Source organism: Pistacia vera, unplaced genomic scaffold (assembly GCF_008641045.1).
Source record: "Pistacia vera cultivar Batoury unplaced genomic scaffold, PisVer_v2 Contig575, whole genome shotgun sequence".
In the NCBI taxonomy this organism is placed as follows: Eukaryota; Viridiplantae; Streptophyta; class Magnoliopsida; order Sapindales; family Anacardiaceae; genus Pistacia; species Pistacia vera.
The window spans coordinates 85591-111400 of record NW_022196418.1 but is presented as its reverse complement, the minus strand read 5'-3'; the positions used below and the strand labels follow the sequence as shown (position 1 = coordinate 111400).

Genomic DNA, 25810 nt, shown 5'->3' with positions numbered 1-25810 from the left:
CTAGCGAGCTTTTAGATCATCGAGCATCTTTTGCATGCGATCTAAGTCTTCACTTTGGTTGCCCTAGTTGGCTCTGTTAAGTTGTACCTCAAGCAAATGAGTTCGCAAGTCTATTGCTTGTGAAGCTCCTCCGGTGCGCACGCTGATGTGCGAGGTCGAGTCATGATGGCTGGGTTGGTAGGTGTTATCATGCTCCTCAATGCGTTGCTAGCGACGTTGGTCATAACCGGAACATCGATCATTGCTAGATTGTCACACATGACTCGCTTCGTGGGCCTGTAAAGATCGATCTGGTCTTGGGCGTGGGTTAAAACTGGCACGCTGACGCTTAGGATGCCATCGAGGTTCTCAGTTGTGTCTGTCGGCTTCGCTTTCCCTCAGTAGCTGCTTCCCTGGCTGCCTCTTGATGATTTTTTTTTTTTGCCCGCGGGACTCACGCTCATGCATGGAGTGCTACCTGCGAGATTGGAGGTCTTGATCACCCCTTGGCGGTAATGAAGCGGACTGTCCACCTGTAGAATTCATACATGTTAGAGTGGCATTGGCGAAGCGCAACTAGTCAAGGTTCTGGGCAATTGGTCGTTGGTTCCTCAGCACAGACACATTTTGTTGCACCACTTGTGCAACCATTGTCCTGATCATTTCCATCAGCTAGCCATTCTCGGGATTTGACGTCTCTGCCCCCTAGTTGTTTGTGGCGTGCTGAGCTGGTGGCACGGGTGGTCAGCACCTAGTGTTCTCCTGTTGCACCTCTTGATTGGTGGTTTCCACGTTCTTGTGATTTCCGGTGGTAGTTCTTGATCTGGTGAACACCATTTTGGTCTTGGGGCAAATAAATTGCAGTGAACGTTTGCCGGAATCTTTGAGGTATTGGCGGAGACCCTCCTTCTAGTGCCAAAATATTGATACATAAATCTGCACCAACCAGCAAGATCCGATCGACCTTGCCAGGATCGAAACTGATGTGTGCATTATTAAGAATAATCAGCAATATATGTAAAAACAAAAAAATGCAACAAAGCAAAGACAATGAGAGTTTTAAAGTGGTTTGGCGAGGTTAACTCTGAAGTCTACGTCCACTGTTTTTTGTATTGTTGTGAGAGCTTACAATATAATTCCTATGTGAAATTCGTAACCCCTTCCTGTTCGTTTGAGGGGGTTTATATACAAGATTTGTACAAAGAAAAGAGCGAGATTAAGGGGATTACAATTGATCTGAACAATTTCAATATTCTCACGATTGAGCGCTGTGATTGCTCAATGATCGCGGTTGATCTAGTCATTCATGTAATATCTGAAATCTGAAATAATCTGGAGGTTGATTGAATGATTTCTTGAACTATCTGCAACTAGCTTATGCTGGGTCAAACTTCGGCTCGACGAGCTTATACTGGGTCGATTAATCATTGTTACCGAGCTCATTTCGGGTCGAGCTATATCCTCGCGTTGGCCCGAGCTTGGCGGAAAAGTCACTCACAACATTATATAATTTATTAAATTGTCCTCATTTTTAAATATTAATATAATATTATTTTTTGAATAATTTTTTTTAACCCCCAACATTTCAGATTTAGCTAAAACACCATAGCAACCAAAAAAGTTTAAAACTTAACAAAACACCCACCCCAAGCCACTGTCGGCGGCCTACCACCATTACAAGGGGCGACGGCAGTGGAGATTTAGCCGTGAAATGACCACAGATCTGGCTTTTTCAGGGCCACATCTTTGTCTGTGAAATGACCAAATCTAACTATTTACGGCCTAAACTATGGGTGTTCAAAAAAACCGATTGGAACTAGAACCGGCGGGTACCTGGAGTTTTGTTCCGGTTCCTACCCGGAACCTGCCGTCAACGGGTAGGTTTTGGTTCTAAATTTTTGGAACAGGAACCAGGAATCGAGACTAATATAAAATAAAATTAAAGAGTAGGGGGTTAATAAAAACTTTTGTAGAAAAAATAACGTAAATACGTTTATATTTATATTTCATAACATTTAAAATAAGTTGGTTTGACTTTTGAGAATCTATCTTTACAAAGTAATGGAGTTTTTAATTTTGAATTTGTAATTTTATTTTTGTTAACAAATTCCAGGTGGGGGGTTATTTGTAAGTTTTTAAGGTTTTTTTGCCATTTTAAAAACTTTTAGGGGGTCATGTAATTTTACAGGGTATCCAGAACCAAAACCAAAACCAAAACTGTTATTACAGGTTCTGGTTCTGGGTATCTAGGAACCGGAACCATCGGTTCCGATTCCGGTTCCAAATCTCAAGGAACTGTTGATTCCGGTTCTAGTTCCGGTTCCTTCAAAAAATGCAGGATACCCAAAACCGAACACCCCTAGCCTAAACGACGCACGACCAATCAAATCCGATCAATCGTGCGCCATTCCGTTGCCACAAGCGGTGGTGGCCGGTGAATGGCGGTGGTGGCCAGATCCGACAACCACCCTTGGGTAAATTTTTTAAATTCTAGGGATATTTATATCCTAAAAGTTTTCTATATAAAGATAATATAGTCCATTAGTATTTTTGTAAATTGATTTTAAAATAAGAATATTATTGTCTTATAATTTTATTAATAAGAAATAAAATTGTAATAAAAATAAAATTACTAAAGTAATTTTAAAATACTTAAGAAATTATGATAATTAGATTACATCTTATGTTACTGCCAGTAACTTTTGGAAAGAATATCGAAATCTTATACAGAGAACCAAAATAATCAAATAATATATAACGACGTCTATGGATTAATTCCTATTAACCTCGTCATGGGTTTAAGGTCCGTTAATTTTGAAAAAATAAAAGACAACCCGTTAGGGTTTAAGCTTTTTTGTTGAACTTCGGGATTAGAGATCGTTGTGATGTGGTGCAGAGCTGCGCGGAACTGTAGATGGAATATCCGGCGCTTTTGCACGGCCGTGCGCCGGCATGTGGACGACGAGGGCGATTGGATTTACTCATCGGAGTGGTGGGGAACTGAATCCGACGGCTACACTGTTCTCCGTTCAACTTCTGATAAAGGAAACGGCATAGTATCTGTTCTCTCTTACCCTTCTTCTAGACCGGTCAGTTCCTCTCTGGCTGAATCATGTACATAAGTGGCTTACTTATGAGTTATGATCATTCACTCATTATCTTGTTTTCTCCTTGTAATTAATTTAGAGTAAAGACAAGTGGCCAGAAATGGAGAGATGGCTAGAGCAAAGATATACAGAGATTTATGGAAATTAAGAACGGTTTAGAGTGCTTGGATACCAGTGGCGCACCCTTCGATTTAATGAGGATACGCGCCAGAGCACCGCTAAAATCACGGCGGCCTACAGAGAATCAGAGCCGGGCTCTGTGTTTTTAATGCAACAACCACATTGCTTGGCTGTTCCATGTAAATCCCATTTCATAGTTTACTTTTTATCTCAGATTTGTTGTTTTAGTTTCACTAGACAATGCTGTTAAGTGGCTAAAATCCTCAAGTATTTTACTTGATGGACTAGGATTCTCTCAGAGCTTTCTGTCTTAGTATATATTAGTCTTATTTTTGGTCGTTAATAGAAAGAAATGAAAAACATAGAACGTGTCATAAGATCTTTTGCTCACGGTAAATTCTAGATCATAAGATCTTTTGCACATGGTAAATTCTAAATCAGAGGAGGATATTTATTGGGTAATAGAATTTTATGTTGGATGTTATAACAAGATGGATGCAATATCTCATTTTCTGAGTTTTTATGAGCATATTTGCTAAAGACTAGTTTTTCATGTTGTGTTTTTTTTGCTATGATGGATGTGATACCTTATATTTCTGTACACTTTTTTGCTAATTTCATTGTTCTCATTTTAACAGTGCAACATATTGGTATCATAATGACTTCTTGGTGGCTTCTAAAATGGAATTGAAGCTTCTTGTTTTAATCCATGCCTCTGTAGATAACGTTTTGGTGTGATTGTCAATTTTGATTGCAGCAATCTTTTGATGGTTTTAATGTCTGTGTGCAGACCTAAAGAGTATGGTGTCAACTGGGCTGGCTACTATTGCATCGTGTAACTATGATCTTATGAGTGCTGTGCATGGGAAGAAAACAATGAATATATTATGCATTGGACATGGAGGGGGGAGCTTACCACTATTCTTGGCGAGTAAAATTCAAGGTGGGGAAAATTCACTTGCCTTTTCTGCTTGTGCTTTTACTGAAGAAGTAATGAATATGGCAAAAATCATGAAATAAAAGTATGAAGTTACAAAAAAAATTGCTTTCTGAGAATTATCAAACATGTGATATGCCAGCTACATGTCTATGTTTATATCTAATGTACTTTTAGTATCATATTCATATTAATCTAGTGTGTTAATATTGCATTTAACCCTACCTTTCTTTTTGTTGTTATTAATTTATATTACTTTGTAAGAGAATTAAACATTTACTTTTACATTTTCTTTTAAGTAATTTGTCAGTGGAAAAGAAAATTCTATTTTATATAATAGAAGGGGAAATCTTGTATAGGAATGTCTTTTTGTCATCTGGCTATCTCTGATATCCAAGTTATAACAGTTTCCTGGTGCACTGATTGGGAATCACTGATTGGGAATCATGGCTGTGTGTATATCCAGCTGACAAACCTATCAATGGATTAATGCCCAAATGAAAAATAATGATGATGAAAGAATTAGTTCCTTATATACCATGAGAATAAATCGTACATAATAGCTGACCACATATATGGTGTATGAGCCGACATATTGTCTTTATTTATTTGAAATAACAGTTTAAATATATCTATTGCACTTTTGGCTGTCTTGGGGCAGCAGTCTCATTCTTTGTGTGAAGTTGATGATAATGTAGAACTTATGTCAGGCAGATGTCTCATATAGTTGCTGTATGCTTCTATCATTTTGAACTTCCTGGAAGGATCTGGAGCATGCTTTTGCTGGCTTGCGAATCTGTTTTTGAACATCTCATCATTTACCTGACTCAAACTTATATGCTTCTTTCAGGTGCTGATGTCCACATAGTCGAAATTGACCCAATTGTTATCTCTGCTTCAGTTCAAGCAATGGGCTTTCCATATTTCTCAGTTATGACCCCATTAGGTGAGCGAGTCATGTCGAAACCAGATATCAATGATGAAGTACTGTGGAAAGGCATCCATGAGAGAATTTACCTCTATGAATCAGATGCTGAGAAGTTTATCCTTCAAAACAACAATGTGTATGATTTAGTCTTCATTGATGCTTATGATGGTGACGACATCTTCCCTCATAAACTTCGGGATCCAGATTCCCCTTTTATCAACACCCTCAGGAATCAACTGCATCCTGAACATGGCACTGTTGTGGTGAACCTTCATTCCGATTCTGATTTTCTCGAGTCTGCTGAAACAAATTCATATTTTGGTCAACAGCTTCCACCGATGGGAAAATATGTAACCAGTGTTTCCCATGTATACAAGGATGTTCTATTGGAAAACGGAAGTTCACGTGATGGAAAAGTAGGTTCTGGTTTGGCATTCAGTGTTTCAGTTCCTTGGGTATGTAATTCAACCCTGGTTGTGTGCAGAGGTTTTAAGATGGATGGTGGGTATTATAAGCGGGATTTCGTTTTGAACACTGTTATATCCAAATCCCTTGAACTGGAACTTGTACTAAACTTACCATTTCCATGCTTTCAGTATATAAAGAGAGGTTTTAGACTCATTGATTAAACTTTTGAATAGTTTAATTGAACCTTAAATTTGGACAAATTGCAAGTGTTTTAAGGAGAATCATGACATGATCCAATCTTGAAGTTTCAAGTGCTTTTGCGGTTGCATTGAATTATAATAACCATTTTAGAGTTTTATTTTTATAAAATTTTCCAAGCTTAGAAAATAGAACACATCAATTGGACATGCTACTTTCCTTCTCTAATGTGTGTTGTATTTGTATCATTCGAAAACTTATGTCTTATTATATAAAAATTAAATATCATGAGTAAAATTTCTAACAATAAATATTGGCTTACAACTCTATGTTAAAATTTTTTTCTCACAATCCTAATGTGGCAGTTCGTAAGGACAGGCAGATATAATAATTAGTAGATAGAAACCAATAAGTTTTCTTTTTCAATAGACAATAATTTAAATTTAGTTTAAATCACGGTCTACATAATATAGATAATCTATATCCACTGATCTATGCTCCCCTTCATTTTCCTAATGAATGTCACAAAGGGCTTGTATAAAATGAATAAAGAAGATTGACAAATATTTTTTACAACTTCTCTCATAAATACTGACGTGGTAGCTCGCAATTAGTCAGCTTGTATTTAGGCAAGCAGAATCCATTGTTTGACAGACAAGACCAATTGTAAACTAATTATTACGAGTTGACATTACCATTTGGGAGAAAAGTAGTGAGAAAGATTTGTGGAGCGTGTATTACTAGCATAAAATAATCCCCTTTTCGATTTGATTAGCCACACTTTCTTTTGGGCTACAATCAATATATGGGCTTTAAATGTGTTTACACGGCCCATAACAATCACGATCCCTCGTCTTATCAAAAACCCTAAACCCTCCTTCGTTTCTCCCTCAATCTTCATGGCGTCCAATCAAGGCAAAATTCTCTCTAGGATCACCGGCGCCGTACGGACTCTCCAATCGTCGCCTACCAAACGCACGGCGACCGACACGGCCAACGTCACCAAAAAAACTCCTCAAAAGCACCGGAAAAGCGGCTTGGATTGGGGACCACGTTCTCATCCTGGTGGTTCCACTCATCATCGAAATGGACCGAGAACAGCAGTTCACGGAGCTCGAGTTGCAACAGCAGAGCCTGCTCGGTCCACCCCCACTGCATCGGCTCAGAAGTGAGTGAACTCGGTTCTGATCTGGCGGTCAGGTTAGACGGGTTTTGATTAGAGAGGTTTTGAATTAATGTTATTCAGTGTTGTGTTAGGGTTTGTGGTTTTATAAACTAAGAATGATGGATTACGGGATTAAATGATGAATGTTTATTATAAAGTTTTATTTCGTCTCTCTTATTGTATGTATATGTGGAGTTGGGTTTGTTTGGTTTTGATTAGTTTCTTTTTATGGTTTGTTGCAGTACAATTAATGGTTTACTAAACTAAGTTTGATTCAATAACTTGACCTAAGATCAAGCTGACAAAATGTTTTCTATTAGACCTTTTTGATTCATACGAAATAATTTAATTTAATGCGTTGTCCAAATGGCAAATTTTGAACATAGCATTGGAATAAATTTGCAATTTCATGGGAGTCTTGGGTGCTGCTCCTTACAAGAGTATTTTCTGGTTTCTTACTGTTTTGTTCATGTTATTTTACTTGGAATGTAATTTTGCAAAATTTTCGTCTGTACTCTTTGCATTTCGGACTCCATATTCTCCATGTCTTTGATCTTTTCAGTAGCGTTTTCTCATCTTATGTACGGTTGTATCTGAAAGCAAAAACTTGTTATTACATTTTTTTAGTAGCATGAATAATACTCTCTTTTCGATAGGCATCCTATGTTTCACCATAGGTATTTGTTTGGCTGCTAATCTCTTCTTTTTCCTGCTGGATCTTTGGCTCTGAAACCTTTAGCTGTTTAAATGTCTATGGCTCTTGCTGCACATGGTATTGCATCAATATCTCCCTGCGATTACATTTTCCTTGAGCCATTTGTTTCTTTCTAGTAACGTCTTCCTTCTATAGTACCTTTGGATGCAATTGGTTTGAGCAATTGTTTATAGTTATTGCATAGTTTATGACAGCACACTTTCTGTAGTTTTTAACATTTTAAGACTGTCACAAGTGAGTTTGCCATCTCCTTTTAGTGAATTTTAGTTGAACTTCGTCGCCTTCTGTTTTCAATAATTCTTTTTAGGTTTCATGGTCGTTTCCCTTAAATGCAATTTTGCCTCCATTTCATCAAATTTACCAGTTTCTCCATGTCATCTTCATCGCAAGATCTTTGTAGTATGTTTTATTTTATCGGTTTCAGTTTTTTCTTTGCTTGAATGTCATCATTTTATTTTATAAAATAAGAGCATATGTGTAGCTTTAATAAATAGGGTTAACCTGTCAATAAGCTTGCAAGTTGCAACCCCGAGTTTCTCATCGAACTGCTGTTCTTACAATCAAGTATTCGCTATTTGCTAACAGGGTCATCATTTTTTCTACATTGAAATGTGTTTTTCTTTTTGCTTTGAATTTAGATGTTGGCTATGAACTCCTTTGTGTTTCCTGGGTTCTTGCATGGTATAGGTTTTTTGACATTTGCAAGTACTTCAAACTTATCAAGAATTGGTGTTAATATATATTTTTGTCAAATAAATTTAATTGATATTTTCATTCCAAATTAACCACCTGAATAGAAGAACCCAAAAGGCCAATTTTCAGGTCCAGATCGATGTGTAAGAAGAATCATCTCATCTGCAAATCAACATTATGGATGTTGCTACTTTGGGTATGTTATGTTCACCTTAACTATTAGCGGCAGCTCAAAGATCATTCAATCAGATCAACTTATTCTGAAATTTAAACGGCAATAAATTGTCGCAATTATTGGATTAAAAACTCCAGGGCACTTACCTTGATTCATTCACACCTCTGAAAACAAATCGGAGACGAACCTGTGGTCTCAAGGTTTATTTTTCAGCTACTGTGATGTCCCTGTATGTCAGCCACCATTATATAAACTGCCACCACAATACCTATCAAGGAAAATCCCAAATTGGAGCAGTTATGCACTCTTCTTATGGGAATTATGTACTCTTCTAATGTTAATCATGTTCTGGGAATCTATATTCTGAAAGATTTGTCATTTTTGTGGATCTATATTCTTCGACGAACTATATTGTCTTGAAAGAATAGCAAGCGACCACAATAGTATATCTATATAGTAATGTGATCGATTGTGTAAAGCAAAGTGGCCTACTAACACAATAATATATAATAGAATAGATAAAACAAAATTCAATAAAATTAAATAACTCTCTATTATTCACATTAGCTGTAAGAATCTAGGCAGAAGGAGAGGCAATATATGTAATTGCCGAAGTATGCCAAAGAAAAAAGAGAAAAGAAATACTTCAATTGTATTCTGTATATTGAATTGTGTTCTACTCTTTACAAGTGATGAATTTATACAAAAACTAAAGAGCTAAGGAAAGGAAATCAATTACACGAATTCAGCATCAATCAATCACTTGAAATCAGCCTTGATCAATGATGCTAAATATCTTCGATTAGCTGTGATTCCAGCATGCATTCCATATTCCATCATTAGTGTCAGAGTTTAGGCTGGAAGGAAGGCAAAAGAGGCAACGGACTGCAGAAGAATGCCAATAGAGGGAGGTTGACAAAGTAGCATAAACAATGCTAAAGAATGTCAAGAAAAGAAAGAGAATAGAAGATTGTATTTTGTATATATTTCATGTATTGTAATGAGTACATCAGCCAATTTATATAGTGGCTTTGAATATAATAAAGGCAATGAAATAATATAGTAAAGGAAATATAATAAGGACTTAATAACAAAATATTACAGTAAACAGTAATCAATCAAATAAATGCAAATCAATAATTACTTGATTCCAGCATGAATATCTTCAGCATTCCATATTTCATCACTCCCCCTCAAGCTGGTGGTTTGTAGATGTCGAAAGCCCCAAGCTTGTGTAGTAAATAAGAATGCTGACGACTACATAAAGGCTTCGTGAAAATATATGCTGGTTGTTCCGAGGTCCGTATGTGCATGGTCTTGATAATCCTTTCCTTAATCTTTTCCCTGATGAAATGACAGTCAATCTCTATATACTTGGTTCTTTCATGGAAAACTGGATTTGTTGCGATATCATTGGTAGCTTTATTATCACAGTATAAAGTGATTGATTTCCCTGTTTGCACTCCTAAATCTTTCAATAATCCAAGGATCTAGACATTTCACAAGTTGTTTTTGCCATGACTCTATATTCCGCTTCAGCTGAGGAAAGCGATATTGTTGACTGCCTTTTCGTTTTCCACGATATAAGAGACCCTCCAAATTTAATGCAGAATCTCGTAAGAGACTTTCTAGTCATAGGACATGTACCCTAATCTGAATCACAATATGCTGTGATGTCCAAATTCTCACCTCATGGTAAAAGGAGTCATAGTCCAAGACATCCCTTTAAATACTTAAGTGTCTTGATCGCTGCGTCCATATGATATTATTTTGGCCCATGCATGAACTAACTCAATATGTGAACGACGTAGCTCATGTCGGGTCTTGTCATGGTGACATAAATAAGTCTTCCCATGAGTCTCTGATAGTGGGATGGGTCGTTTAACAGAGGATCATTTTATGAAGAGGTTGTCTCATGATCATAGTGTTGGGATGTAAGTTTTGCGTTCTGTTCCACAGGAATGATGCTAGGCTTGCATGCTGATAAACCAGAGTCGGACACAAGCTCTAAAACATACTTTCTTTGACTCAAAGAAATACATGCTGGGGATTGTGCAATCTTAATGCCTAAGAAGTACTTTGGCTCCCCTAGATCTTTTATACGAAAATGTCTATTGAGATGCTCTTTAAGAGTACAAATGTCATCCTTATTATTCTCAGTGATTAGCATATCATCAACATAAATAATAAGAGCAATGAAGGTAGTACTTTTGTACCATGTGAAGAGAGTGTAGTCATGCTTGGACTAAGTGAAGCCCATGTTCATTAGAGCCTCTATGAATTTTGCATTCCATTGGCGGAATACTTGTTTTAAACCATACAAGGACTTGCTTATACGACATACCAGATTCTCCCCTTGTCTACGTAGTCCGAAAGGAAGATCCATATAAATTTCTTCATGAAGATCCCCATGAAGGAAGGCATTATGAACGTCCATCTGATGAAGAGTCCAATCACGTATGGCAACAACAGATAAGAAAGCCCGAATAGTAACTTGCTTGGCCACCGGGAAAAAAGTGTCATGGTAATCAAACCCTTTTCGTTGAGTGAAGCTTTTGGTAACGAGATGGGCTTTGTATATTATTCTATTGAACCATCGACATGATGATTGATCTTGTAAACACATTTACAGCCAATGGGCTTCCTATGAGGAAGACATGGATCAAGATCCTAAGTATGATTATGAGAAAGAGCACTGAGTTCATCGGCCATGGCCTGGCACTAATGTGCATGGGGAACAGCATCAGAATAGTAAGAAGACTCTTGTTAGGCAGAAATCTGACTGACACAAATCTTGTGGGCAGGGGACAGTCTGTCATAAGTCCTTCAATCGGTCTGGGCCGATTGAATGTGTAAATCTATAAATCGGTCTCGGCCGATCAAAGGTGTATGCTTGTGAATCGGGCTAGGCCGATAGAAGGTGTTAACTTGTGAATCGGGCTAGGCCGATCAAAGGTGTAAGCTCATGAATCGGCCTTGGCCGATCGAAGGTGTAAGCTCATGAATCGGCCTCGGCCGATCGAAGGTGTATGCCTAGTGGAGCTTATATGGAGCTTGCAGTCGAGTCAGCATGACCGACTTGTAGTTGAAGCCTTTGAGGGCTATGTGGCCCAATCGGCGTGACCGACTTTGTAGTTGAAAACATTTGATTGAAGCTGGAGCAATGACATGCATGGCATGCATGTTTTAAGCAAAGAGTCGAATGGAGAGTCAATATGCATGATGTGCATGTGTTATGGACTTAATGAAGAGTGAGCTAAATGAAAAATGGGTTGCATGTATTTAAGTAGTGGGCCGAATAGAGAAAGATTTAACCAAATAGAGTGGTAGTTAAAAGGAGATAATGACACATACCTTTCCCCTTCAAGTGTTGCCACCCATGTTTGTTGGACCGAGTGGAAAGCGAGGTGTTACTTTCTATGTCAGAGCTGAACCAGTTGAAGTTGAGTGGGCACGTGATTCACTTTTGGGCTGATCCGAATGGGCACGTTGATATTGTATGTGCAGACCCAAATATCATTAGGTGGACTATTGGTGTTGTTTAATGGTGCTGAGTTGCAGGGGGGAGTGGAAAGTTTACAAACAGCAGGGAGTGTGAGGGCTTTTGTGATAGGTGTGCCAGAGATTGTGATGTGAAGATGGTTTGAGCTGATATGTATTGGTTGGGAAAGGGCGATGGTTCGAGTTTGGAGTTTTGGGGTAAGGAGACTAGGCAAGAGTGGGCTGGCGTCACTTAAGCAGGTTTTGTTTAGGGGGTTTCTCTTCATGTTTAGTAGATGACTTTAGGTGTTTTGAGAGGATTACTGTTGTGTTTTTAGGATTTAACTGTGTGATTGGAAAACCTGTTAGGGCGATTTTAGGAGAATAAGTGGACGGGTTTTGGGTTTCAAAGTGGTGGCAAATCTCCATGAAGTTGAATTGGGATTGGATCAAGGTTGGTCGAGTTTGAGTTACCTTCTAATGGAGCGGAGGTCCTGGAGATGCTAGCGTATTGCGACATCTTCTTGAATGAACAAATTGACTGGTTTTATGGCAGGTAATGCATTGCAAAGCTCTGATGACGGTGGCGGACCACCTGGTGGTTTGATGATTAAAGTGAAAAGGCGCGTGTAGAGAGGTTAGAGATAGAAACTATTGCCTTATCTGAACAGAGGATTAGAGAAGAGAGATTATTGAAGCAAAGTCAATGAATCAAGTGGTTTAGGAACACCACTTTAAACTCTGACACATTATTATTCTATTATTAATTTAGAACAATATGAAGCTATTATTAATTTAGAACAATAATATGAGCTTCAAGGTTTATACTACCTGCTGAATGGATATAATATAAAATAAATTACGATATGCCGAATAGATATAATATGGCATGTGAATAGATAAAACAAACGAAGAAAAATAAAGAAAAAAAATTCTTATCGTGATGGGATTTTCTAATTAACATTGTCAGTCAAAAGGAGTTCCGTGTCGCCTCCCATGTTGTAAGTCGTCATTGGCAGATGATTGTCAGGACCTCACTGTGAGCGCCAAACTGTAGATGCAAAAAATCTACCGTCATGAAAATAGGGTCTAATCCCGTGAGGTTGAGGCCACTGACAATTAGCTAGACCTACACACATGAAAGGGCAAGCGTGAAGCTTCCGGAAAACACCGAGGTGGTGTTTGCCATAGGCACTCCGATGCCCAAGTCAACGAGACTAAAAGAGATTATTTGATAAGAATTAAGGAGATGAAAAATTACCAGGAGTCTTGTCGGAGGCTAGGACTGCAGCGAAGGCATCGGGTTCTTAGGAGCAAGAACTTAGGAGCAAATAGATGGTTTTGAGTAGTGTAGATTGACTATGGGAGATTGCCCCCTTAATGAGAGGGCAAGCCTCTATTTTTATAATGAACCCAAGGGGTTAGAATCATAGTAGGACATTGAGTCCTCTTTTTTGGGAGATAATCCCTATCAAGAAAGAAATATGATTTCTTAACCTTATCAAATTAAGTTTAATAGTTTAAATAAGATTTGGATTCTTAGTAGTACAGTAAATCCTATTTTGGGAGATAATCCCTATTATGAAAGAGATATGATTTCTTAACCTTATCAGATTAAGTTTAATAGTTTAAATAAGATTTGGAATCTTAGTAGGACACTAAGTCCTGTTTTGGGAGATAATCCCTATTATGAAAGAGATATGATTTCTTAACCTTATCAGATTAAGTTTAATAGTTTAAATAAGATTTGGAATCTTAGTAGGACACTAAGAACTATTTTGGGAGATAATCCCTATCGTGAAAGAGATATGATTTATTGACCTTATCAAATCAAGTTTGATAATTTGAGTAAGATTTGGAATCTTAGTAGAAGAGGAAATAGAATGGGATTCTGATTTCCTATTTATAGACTGTTGCAGGCTAATGGGCTAAAACCTAGTTTAGCTTAACTTATAGGATAGGCCAACTCATATACTGGGTAGTTCACAAAGTGTTTTAAGCATAGGCCCAATCAGGATTGGGTTGAGGTCTTGGGCCGTGACATGTTTATTTCGTTGTTGGGTCTCGTCAAGCCCAAAATGATTTTTTGCACTAACAGATACAATGTCAGAGTTTAGGTCAGAAGGAAGGCAAAAGAGATAGAGGACTGCTGAAGAATGCCAATAGAGGGAAGCTTGACAAAGTAGCAGAAATAGTGCTGAAGAATGTCCAGAAAAGAGAGAGAATAGAAGACTGTATTTTGTGTATATTTCATGTATTGTAATGAGTATATCAACCAATTTATATAGTGGCTTTGAATACAATATAGACAGTGAAATAATACAATAAAAGAAATATGATAAGGACTTAATTAAAATTTTACAGTAATCAATCAAATAAATGCAAATCAATAATTACTGGATTCCAGCATAAATATCTTCGGCATTTCATATTTCATCAATTAGCAATACATTTGAGTTGAGCTAGCTCGGTGTGCCATTCCATGTTTGAGTTGATCTAAAAGATACGAATAATTTTGTATAAAAACATGATTGTGAATTTAACAGGTAGATAGCAAATGGAGCGGGTTTGAGCGGCACAGCTAACTTTATAATAGCTCGCTGGCGCAGTGAATCACCATAGCAGGGGACCTCTCAACCGTCTCTCGAACATGAACCAGCCATTAGACCAACCCAACACTGATCCAAGAATCCTCCACGCAAGAGTTCTAAAATCCACCCACACAGACCGTTCCTCCTACAACAACCTCATCACTCTCTACTCCAAATCAAACCTTAATCTTCTCTCTTACTCCGTCCGTCTCTTCCACCAAATCCCATCACCCAACGTCGTCTCATGGACGGCCTTGATCTCTTCCCACTTCAACTCTCCTCTCTCTCTCCGCTTCTTCCTCTCCATGCTCCGCCACCCCACTCTCCCCAACCAGCGCACCTTAGCCTCCCTCTTCAAAACCTGCGCCTCTCTCCCTCACGCTTTCTCCTTCGGCCTCTCCCTCCACACTCTTTCTCTTAAACTCTCCCTCCAAAACAAGCCCTTCTGCGGCTCCGCTCTCGTTAACTTCTACTCTCGCTTTCGCTCCCCGGACAATGCCAGACAGGTGTTCGACGAAATTCAAAACAGAGACGAGGTCTGTTACTCGGCAATGATCGTGTGTTTCGCGCAGAACTCTCGTAGTTTGGATTCTTTATCAGTGTTTGCTGATATGAGGAGCTGTGATGTGGGGTCCACGATGTACAGCGTGTCTGGAGCATTGCGCGCGGCGGCTGAGCTGGCGGCGATGGAGCAGTGCAGGGTGGTTCATGGGCATGCCGTTGTTGTGGGTTTAGACAAGAATGTGATTGTGGGAACCGCTTTGATTGACGGATACGGAAAAGCTGGGCTTGTGTTTGATGCAAGAAGGGTGTTTGATGAGAATTTGAGTGAATTAAATGTCGTTGCGTGGAATGCTATGATGGCCGGTTACGCACAGCAAGGAGATAAAAATTCAGTGCTTGAGCTTTTTCATTTATTGAAAACGAGAGGTTTTGTCCCGGATGAATATAGTTTTTTGGCGGTTTTAACGGCTTTTTGTAACGCAGGTTTGGATTTTGAGAGTGAGAAATGGTTGGAGAGAATGAGAGTTGAGTATGGTTTAGAACCGGGGTTAGAACACTACACCTGCTTAATACGTGCAGTAGGAAGAGCTGGAAGATTGGGGGATGCAGAGAGGATTGCAATGGCTATGCCATTTGAACCCGATGCAGCAGTGTGGAGGGCATTGTTATCTTCTTGTGCTGCACACGGAGCAGCTGACATGGCACGGAAAATGGCACAGAGGTTATTGCAAATAGACCCTTATGATGACTCGGCTTATGTAATTGCAGCTAACGTGTTATCGAGTGCAGGACGGTGGGATGAAGTTGCAGAAGTGAGGAAGACAATGAAAGACCGGAGAGTGAAGAAGGAAGGTGGGAGGAGTTGGATTGAAGTGAAAGGGAAAGTTCATGTGTTCTTGGCGGGCGATAGAAGGCATGAGAGAGTTAAAGAGATTTACGCCAAGCTAGAAGAGTTGGTGGAAGAGTGTGAGAAGTTAGGGTATGTGCCAATTTGGGATGAGATGTTGCACAATGTTGAAGAAAAGGAGAAAAGAGAAGGGCTTTGGTATCATAGTGAGAAACTGGCGCTGGCATTTGGGTTGATGAGTGGATCACCACCAGGGAAGCCATTGAGGATTGTGAAGAATTTGAGGATTTGTAGGGACTGTCATGAGTGTTTTAAGTATATTAGTAGAGTGGTGGAGAGGGAGATCATTGTGAGAGATGTTAACAGATACCATAGATTTTTAAATGGTAGCTGTAATTGTGCTGATATTTGGTAGTTTAATCTCTCAAGATTGATCACCATTATCCTCTTCATGGAAGAAGAGTTTTTTTTTTTTTTTTGACAGGGAGTGTCCGGGTTAGCTTGCTTGCACTTCGACTAATCTCTCCAGACCTTGATGTTAACGATCGGATAAACCCTCTAGTGACTACTCCTATTAGCAACTGAGGGGAGTAGAAGGAGAATCAAATTTAGACCTCTTAAGTAATACATCCGGTTTTCATGTAAGAAGAGTAGCAGACATTTTTGGGGAAGCTTAGTGAATTTGGGGTGTTTGACCTCAATTATGAAGAGTAAATTGTTGATTTTCATAGATTTCCGTAATCAGTTTGGCAAATTCGCAACCGTGACTTTGATGGTCTCAATTAACCTCTTCTTAGTTATAATTTTTTTTTTTTCCTTAAAAGATTGAATAAATATCATGAACCTTGCCTATTATTTCGTTAAAATACAATATCATTGGGTGGTTTTAATATATACAAGTTTTTCGTAAAAAAATTTAAAAAACCTAAGAACCAGCCATTTTTAATTGCATTTTAATAATATTGTAAAAAGATTGTAAAAAAAATATATATTTCATGGAAATGGAGAAGAGCAACCAAGTCAAACCAGTCTGGACTAGCCAATTAGCTATCGGGGTGAAACGAGAGTATACTGGGAAAAGAATAAAGTCGAAATGGGCCGACTAGGGCCCAAGTTTAAAGGCCCGGCCCAGAGGAACATAAGAGAGTATAACTATATGACAGCTGGAAGGGACCACATGCTACCTGGGAGATAGTAGCTGTCGAAGGATTATTGGTGGAGGGTCTGAACTCTGAAAAATAAGTTGATTGATTTGAATACTGTAAACAACTGTCAAGCTCTTGTATCGAGCGCACCATCCAAAACTTGCCACATGGGAACGACTATATGTTCTTCGAAAACCCCGAAAATAAGTGGAACGTTACTTCAACTGTATATTATCCATTTGCAAGGATACCGGGACTTCATTTTTTAAATAAATAATAATTTAAATGTTTAATATTGGGGAATAATATCTCATTGAACTTAAATGCTATGTTTTAGCTCAGATTTTTTAATTTTTATTTTTCAAAAAATTTGTATCCTTAAATGTGGAAGCCAAGAACTCAACTGACTTGATAATGTCCATATCAAATAATATTATTGGATTTCTTTTATGAGAATTGTCTCTCTTATTTAAGGAAGGTTACCTCAATTATGATTATTTATTATTTGGTCCATTGGATGAGCATTTCTTAATTTTGCTGGCATATGTTGTGTTTCTCTGGAGATGAAAAAAAAAAAAGCTTAAAAATATTTCTTGAAAAAAGCACTTATTAAAAAATTAATTTAAACTTTAAATTAATATAAAATGTTGAAGTATTTGTTAAGAGAACATATCTTATAGATATATATATATATATATATATAATATATATATATATATATAAGCGTCTTTCAATTATTTTTATAAGCAACACTTTTAATGCTAAAAAAAAAAAGACCCCTGATTAAAGCTAGCTATGTGTTGGTATTAATATTGGCATTAAAACCTAATAATACTGCGATTTCTTTGGATTTGTAGAGTGTTCAATAGATCTCGATGATAGTTGAAATGTGTACAACTGGTCTGACACTTTGTTAGATGTAAGATATATTATTATATCCTCAGAAATAGTTCTGTAATGATTAATGCACTTTTCCTATATTAAATAATGATTGAGATTAGTTACCATAAATCAATATTGCACTATTATATATTTAAATTTTTCTTAGTCAAAATTGCAAGCAATTACTAAGTCCTGTTAAAATAGGGCCTGGACTTCAAAGAAGCCACTTTAATTCTAGTTTTTAGGCTTAGGACGGCCACGTTCAGAATTTCATTTCAAAAGCAAGTATTATGAAATGAAAGAAAATTAGGAAATTTCATTACAAAAAGTGAGGCCGACTTTCACATGGCACATGATATGCCAGTACATCTGTCGGTTTGCTACAAAATTGTCTCAGGGATGTTCTGTTCTAATTTTAGCATCATAAATGAACAATTTATAAGCTTTTTTTTAAACCCACCGAGGCGAACCAGGCAAAGTTGTCGGGTCTCAAGTTGACCGGTTTAACCGGCAGTCAAATTGGTTGACAAAACTTTTTAAAATTCAGCAAATCCACCCCTAAAAATTACAGTTACATCCCTATAGGTTTAAAATTTAGCAACACTCAAATACAAATCGGTCGACTACTGTTGGCGACGGCGACGGCGACACCTCAGATGCAACCTCAATCATCCATTGAGCCCATTCCCCTTAAAATACCCAAGATCTGGTTGAAATGGGTTCGATTTCGGTCAAATCTCACACGAGCTGTGTCGCATCTAGGCCAATCTCATTGACGTCGGCGTCGACAACCCTCCCCATCACCCGAATATTACTCCTTCTTCCTCCCGACCAAACCCACCCTCCACCACCCCGTTAGCCTCGTCAATGCCGGCAAAAGCCGGTTGTTGCCGCTGCCAGTTTTATTCGATTTTCGATCGATTTACTCATCGAAAATCAATGTTGTCACCACCATTGCAGTCACGGCTTCCTCTTTAAAAGCCCTAACATCCTGACCGGCAATGTTCGCTGGTCATCCTCCCAAATCTTAGGGTGTTGGGTGAGTAGGAAAAACATAAACCCGACCGTTGAAGCTTTCGGTCCCGATTCAACCAGTTAAACCGGCCGGGCTGGCCGGTTTTAAAACAATGATGCAAATACATCAAGTTTCATGAATGAGATGGGAGTGGCTGTTGACTCCTTTGTAAACACTTAAAGAAAGAACATGGTATAGCTTTCACTTATCAATGGAAAAACCACCCGTGTGAGTAGATTCTCACTTCATACTTATTTTATTTTTTTTTTTATTTTTAATATTACATCTAATTACTAATTTCCTTTGACATCTAATCCCGATTTCAAAGGGTGAGTTTTATTCACCATCTGGATAAACCTCATTAGCTTGACACTCGTATAAGATGGCGTATCGGCGACCACATGATGTCAAGGACAAAGTCCTGCTAATCGGTATATCCTACATTTGGTTATATCGAGCCATTGTGCATACTGGTTCAAGGGACGGATTGTAACAATCCTAATAGTCTCCTGTCACTAGATTATAACCACTTCCTTTATAAGCAAACTGGTTTAAAAAAGAGTTTTACCCATTTTTTCCTGTAAAAGAGCATACTGTTACGACAAAGGACCAATGTAGAGACCCACAAACGCGCGTGAAAGCACACAAAAAACAAAAATGTATTCGTTAGCTTGCTGCCAAATTTTGTTGATTGCAGCTAGCTGATGATCTTTGACTGGGATTTGAACTTGGGGTAGCGGCAGCAAAATATAATATCCCCTTTCCCAGTTGAAGTAAAAGGGAAAGAATTTACAGACTCTCAGTGTTTTACCATGTGTGATTTTTTGTTGAAACAATCCTTCAATTATTAAGTCAATCATCTTCGGCCCAGAAAAAAAGGTCACATTACCCAAAGAATTCTATTTCAAGATTGATATGCAGGAGGAGTTAGTAGTCTGCTGATAAAGAGTAAAGTGAAAGTTTCTGGTCCTAAAGTTTACCATACAAGTCTCAATCTTGGTAAATTAATAAATGTTCATCAAACTCTGTGAATAAGTTTATCACTGTAAAAATTCTAATTTTAAATGTCAATGTAGAAAATTAAAATAATTCAGTCAACATCCAGTTTGTGTTTGTGGGAGGAGATAGGCTGTTCTACTTCTAAAAAGCATAAAGTAGTGAAGAAAATGAAGCAAATGGGCAGTGCAGTCTGGAGAAGTGAAAAATAAATAAAAAAGAAAGAAGACAAATAAATTTTAATTGACACCCACATGGCTTTGAAGATTAAAAAAAAGGCCCAAAATCAAAATGACAAACATTCATTCTCCTCATATCCTCTTTTCACCTTATGAAAAATTCATGTTATAAACTTGATACCCTATGTTACTTTTTCATCAAAACGAACATCAAAACCCCACATTTTCCCGTCCTTTTTTTCTCTTTTCTTTATCAATTCTATGCATTACAAAAAAAAAACCATCAGTAAAGAAGAACCAATATAGAACAGTCCCCCGAAAAGAACTCTCCTCTCTCTCTCTCTCTCTCTCTGCCTCTTTAGAACAACCTATTTCCTCATAATCTGCAGAAAATAGTAGATTCAAACATGTAAGCAACAATAACGCACCTAAATTTTCATCAATAGAATGCATAATAGATGAATATAACTGAAAAATGTGCATACCATCATGTTTTTCTTCAGCAAATTTCTAGCAAACATCAAACAAATAACTACAAATCCAACTCCTGCTGCCCTCCTAATATATAGCCACGTCTTTCCTGTGTTGGCCCTGGCCCTACATCATCAAACACATAAGAATATACCAAATATTTCATGACACAATTGCACTGAAAAAAGCCCCATTAAGATCATTTTCTCTAGTTTTACCTGATGAATCTGAAGAAGAGGATGATGATGAAGAGAAGAAGAGATTGTCGTCCTGGGGACTCCATTGGATAATAACTATAACTAATAAAGCACTGATGAGATAAATTTGGCCTGAAATGAGCTCCCACACTCAACTTGACCTTTCTGCACAGCAGTTGTCACACTCACCACAATCTGATCTCCCGTCACCTTGACATTGAGCCAACAACCACAGATTGATAGCTACATATAAAATCCATGGCCAGTTACCCCCCATTCTCCATCACTTGAAGAGCTGCATCTCTCTCTCTCAAACCACTGCCCCTCACATTTGTTGCCCCACAAGTCTTGTACAACATTCCATCCCTGAAACCTGAGTAAACCCATTACTTCATAAAGCATATAGCACCCAGAAGTTGAACTCTAGCAGCAACAGTTTTTGCCACACAGCCTGTCTGATAAAGTTGGGAGCTTGCTCACACAGCTGTAACAGTCACTGTTGCTCAGGTCACCTCTGCCATTGAAAGAGACCATTATGAGGTCTGGCCACTACCAAATGTCTTGAAAACTTGGCTTCTAGAGGCGTGAAACCAAGGAACCAAAGAGAGCTGCAAGAGCCGAGAGTAAACTCCGTTGGATCTTGAAAAACTTGCTTTGCACAGCCCTTATAAACCCAGGCAGAATATCAGGAGCAGATTCGACAAGATTTGCAAAGAAAAATAAGCCCAAAACAGTAGAGCTGATGGTTTTGAGGTAAAACCCATCTGAGGAACACTTAAAATGGATCAAATCATTTCACTGTGAGAGTAAAGGAGGGATTGAGAGATTTCGAGTGGTTTTGGCTAAACTGAAGAAGAAAAAATATCGTAGGGGTGTTTTACTTTTGCTTTGGTTTCTGCTCTTTTAGTGTCTTGAAAAGAAAAATCAAAGTGTTGTGGTTCTGTGTTGTGGATATTGGGAATGAACTTTCTCTTGGATGGCTTAATGTACAGAGTGTAGGCATCTTTGCTGTCTACAAGGGTATAGTACGATGGACAATTCATAATGAAGAATAAAATATCATAAAATAATCTTTTTACGGAAACAGTGAAACCAATTTGTTTTATTATAGTTTCCTTTGCCATTTTATTATTATTATTTTTTTTTATCACATTCAATAGAAGACTGAATGAAAACAAATGTTTAATTCAATTTTATTTATTTTATACGAAAAGAAAAAGATATTATCTCTCTTAAAGGGTAGAACAGAAAGGAATTGAGAGAATTGAATTAATCTAAAGTTTGACTCAGTACTTTAAGGTTTGACTGTAGTAAATTTTTCGTTTACCATAATTCTTGCAATTATAAGAGGAGGAGGAGCCTGCCATATCTGCTTTTGAAACTGAAAAGTATGGGAGGAAATCCAGAAGAAACCTTAATCAGTATAAGCTGGATTTAGCCAAGTTTGACACAATATTGATTGATTCGGCAACTTTGTTTTATACACTTCTCTTTTGCTGTTATAGTCAAAAACAATCCCTTATAATAAATGAAAGTTTTAATGCCTTCCCACGTGAAGGTTTTATTTTTTTTTCTCACTGGAGATTGTTTATTATACATTTATTTTCATTCCATAAAGTATTAATAACTCGGATAGAGATAATTTTGTGAAGGTTTGTTTGATATTATTAATAGGGTTTTCTAAACTGTCGACGGAAGCGAATAAGTTTAATACAAACGATCTCCAAAAAAAAAAAAAAAAATACCTGACTTAAAAATAGTTTTTTTTTCTCTTTTTAATCAGAGTGTTTAAGACAGTTAATCTATTTTAATTATCTTTGAAGTTTTTAAATATCTTACAAATTCAAAATATAGATAATCATAATGTAATGATGATTTTAAAATTCAACACAAAAAACTTAATAAATGAAATAAACCGTCAAACAATCCCTCGGATTTGCTTAAAAATAGTTTTCACATAAGGTTTGAAGTTGTTTTGATTTGGTTGCCAAACGACAAACATCATATAAATGTCAAATTTGATTTTTGTTTGTTTGAATGTAACAGTCCAAATTAGATTCTTTCTATCAAGCGGCATTTACGCAACAGATTGTCCCTAATCACATGATTTAATAAATATAGTTATGATTTTGTATGAATATGATAGCTTTGGAATAATTAACACAAGTAATCATGGCAAGAATTTAGCTCTATTAACTATTATACTACATTTCACCGTTTTTTCTAACCTAAAATAAAACAACAGTAAGGGACAGTATATTATTATGTTGCCACTACGCCTGACCCAAATTTAAATTTACATAATCAAGCAGGCTTTTTCAGTTCTTGAAAGTGTTTAAAATTTTAATTATATATTGGTTTCATTAAAAAAAAAGTAAAATTATATTGTGTAGGAGAATTAATAACTGAACATTATTTGGGCTAAGCTGAGCACTACTTTTATCAAGTGGGCGGGAGAGGCTTTAATAATTTATCTTTCTACTTGGGCAACTTCTTGGAGTTGTCCACCACTTCAACAATAACAACCACTTAGAAGGCACGATCAATGGACAGGCCTTTGTTTGAATAATGCTATAGAATTTTTTTAAGTTTAATAATTCATTATTAGTTTGGATTTATGAATGAATTCTTGTACTACTAGATTTTACTTTTTAAACGTACCATAAAACATATTTTTTCTCTATATGAGAGTGTAGAAAATCATAGGATAAAGTGCTTTTAAAGTGGGTTTAGTTCAAAGAATATTGTATTATCGAAATATATTATGAAAAGATTGATTACTTTGAAGTATACTGAGAGTTTGGAAAATGTTTTGGTTGGTTTGAATTCTAGATCTATAAGCACTTTGAAATGAAAACTTACCTTCCAAAATAATTCATATTTAATGTAACCTTCTATGTAATAGGTTTTAGACTTTAGGGCCTATGTATTTGTTTTTCAAATTCAAAAGAAAAAGATAAAAAATGCCATTGACATTATATTGAAAAATAATCCCAATTTAAAAAACACCAAATTTATTTATCATCAAGTTGGGTCCTTTGTACCTTCATCCATGAGTCGTTTTTCATATGGTCAAATTACATTTTACGCCCTCAGGCTCAGTTTAGCTAAATTCAATTTTTCCTCTAAGGTTCTAGAAACTATCTGCCACCCACATTCTTAGTTTTCAAGCTGGTAACTATAGCAACAGATCAAGTGCAATATCTGTTCATTGAACTTTATATAAAAATTATAAACATCGTTCTCCTTTTTTTTAGTCAATAATAACAAAAAAAAAAAAAAAAAAAAAAAAAAGACGAGCAACACTTTGCCTTGGCTTGGTCTGCCTTACCAATTTTGATGGACCGACTAAACTTGGGCCAGGGTTGACAGCCTTGCCTTGGCGGCTTGGCCAGCCGCAACAGTCAAGGCCAGGCACAGCAGCTTCAACCTTGGCCTTGGCTAGTGTCGCCACCTAGTTCTTACTCCTTAGTGGGTTAAGATATGATTTTAATTTTTTAATTTATTTTTTAAAAAATGAAAATTCGGTGGATAATTTATTTTGGTGTGGAAAAGGGTATGGATGACAAGATATGTATTGATTGTTATTGAATGGATATCTATGAGACGGACTGGTTATAATGCTTTGTTTTTTGGTTGGCACAAAAAATTAAAAAAAGAGTAACCGGCATTTTCCCACCCAAGGTTTGGCGAATTTTCAAGTTCCCACCCCCTAGTTTCATAAATTGCAGATACCCACCCTTAAAATTTAAATTAACACTATTACTTTTTTTCTCAAAATAACCCCTACATCTCAAATTTCTCTCAAATAACCCCCAAAGGATCCCGGCCAAGCCAAGAATCCAGCACCATTAGACCTCCCCGACATCACCATTAGCATCCCCTTATCATCCTCACCAAAACCCCTAAATTTTTCACCCAATTGCACCTTGGCGAGGTGTCAGAATTTGGCTGAAAAGGGGCAAAAAAATGCAAAAACCTAAGGGAGAGGCGACAACTATCGATGGGCAATTGCAATAAAAAATATTGGAGGTTTTGGTGGAGGGAGGCCGACGATGATATTGGTGGTCTTGGGGGTGGTTTTCTATGTCGGGACTCGCCGGAATTTAGATGAAATACCGATTGACACTAAAAACGACAACCAGCAATTGGGGGGGTTCAATCAGGCAATGAGGTTAGGGGTTTTGATGTGGGGGTTGAGGAGATTGTAATGGTGATGTCAGGAGGGGTCGATTGTGCCGGAAACAGGTCAAAATGACCTGAAATCGCCGATGGGGTGAATTACAGAAGTGAAGGGTTATTTTAAAATTTTTTGATGGGGTGAATTTGAGAAGTAAAGGGTTATTTTGAAATTTTTATCTTTGAAATAACCATCTTACCCTTTTAACTGTTAGATTAAACAATTATCTATTAATTTAAGTGTGTGAATCTGCAATTTATGAAACCAGGGGTAGGAACGTAGATTTGACAAACCTTGGGTGGGAAAATGTTGTTTACTCTTAAAAAAAAATGAAGAATAAGAGAAAAGACGGACACTATTTACTATTTTGTTTTGTATTTTATTTTTTTTTTGTGTGGAATGAATTTGATTTCCTATTTTGTATAATTTTAGATTGGTTTTAATTTATAATTTTTTTTTTTTTATAAATCTTATGATCCCTTATATAATATATAAAAAAATATTACACTAAATTTATATAAATTATTTTAGTTATACTAACTTTACTAAATTAATTAGTGTATAATAATTTTGTAAGGGTAAAACTAGGATTTAAGTGGTCAAAATCGATCAACCACACGCACACGGCATCAACGAACGGAAACTAATAGTACGGGTGACAATGTTAGTTTCCAGAACCTAAAAAATGTTTTTAAAGCTTGACACGGCGATAAGATTGCGTACGCGAGCCACCATAGATGTCAAAGGTACAAAGTCCGCTAACTAGGTATCCTACCATTTGGTTATATCGACCATTGTGCATACTGTTTCAAGGGACGGATTGTAACAATCCTAATAGTCCCATGTCACTAAGATTAATAACCACTTCCTTTATAAGCAAACTGGTTTTAAAAAAGAG

General features: G+C 37.1%; 1 protein-coding gene and 2 pseudogenes across 1 annotated transcript; 2 read left to right on the top strand and 1 right to left on the bottom strand.

Moving 5' to 3' along the window:
- Positions 1-2779: 2779 nt before the first annotated feature.
- On the top strand, positions 2780-5700 carry LOC116109187 (annotated as a pseudogene).
- Positions 5701-14366: 8666 nt separating this feature from the next.
- LOC116109214 (pentatricopeptide repeat-containing protein At4g33170-like) lies at positions 14367-16614 on the top strand. Its single transcript, XM_031395445.1, has one exon. The coding sequence runs from the start codon at positions 14556-14558 to the stop codon at positions 16260-16262; it is 1707 nt and encodes a 568-aa protein (XP_031251305.1). The 5' UTR covers positions 14367-14555; the 3' UTR covers positions 16263-16614.
- Positions 16615-20432: 3818 nt separating this feature from the next.
- Positions 20433-21417, bottom strand: LOC116109186 (annotated as a pseudogene).
- Positions 21418-25810: the final 4393 nt, after the last annotated feature.

Bases quoted from the DNA above. Each gene is read 5' to 3' on its own strand.
- LOC116109214 (XM_031395445.1), top strand. From the start codon at position 14,556: ATGAACCAGCCATTAGACCAACCCAACACTGATCCAAGAATCCTCCAC.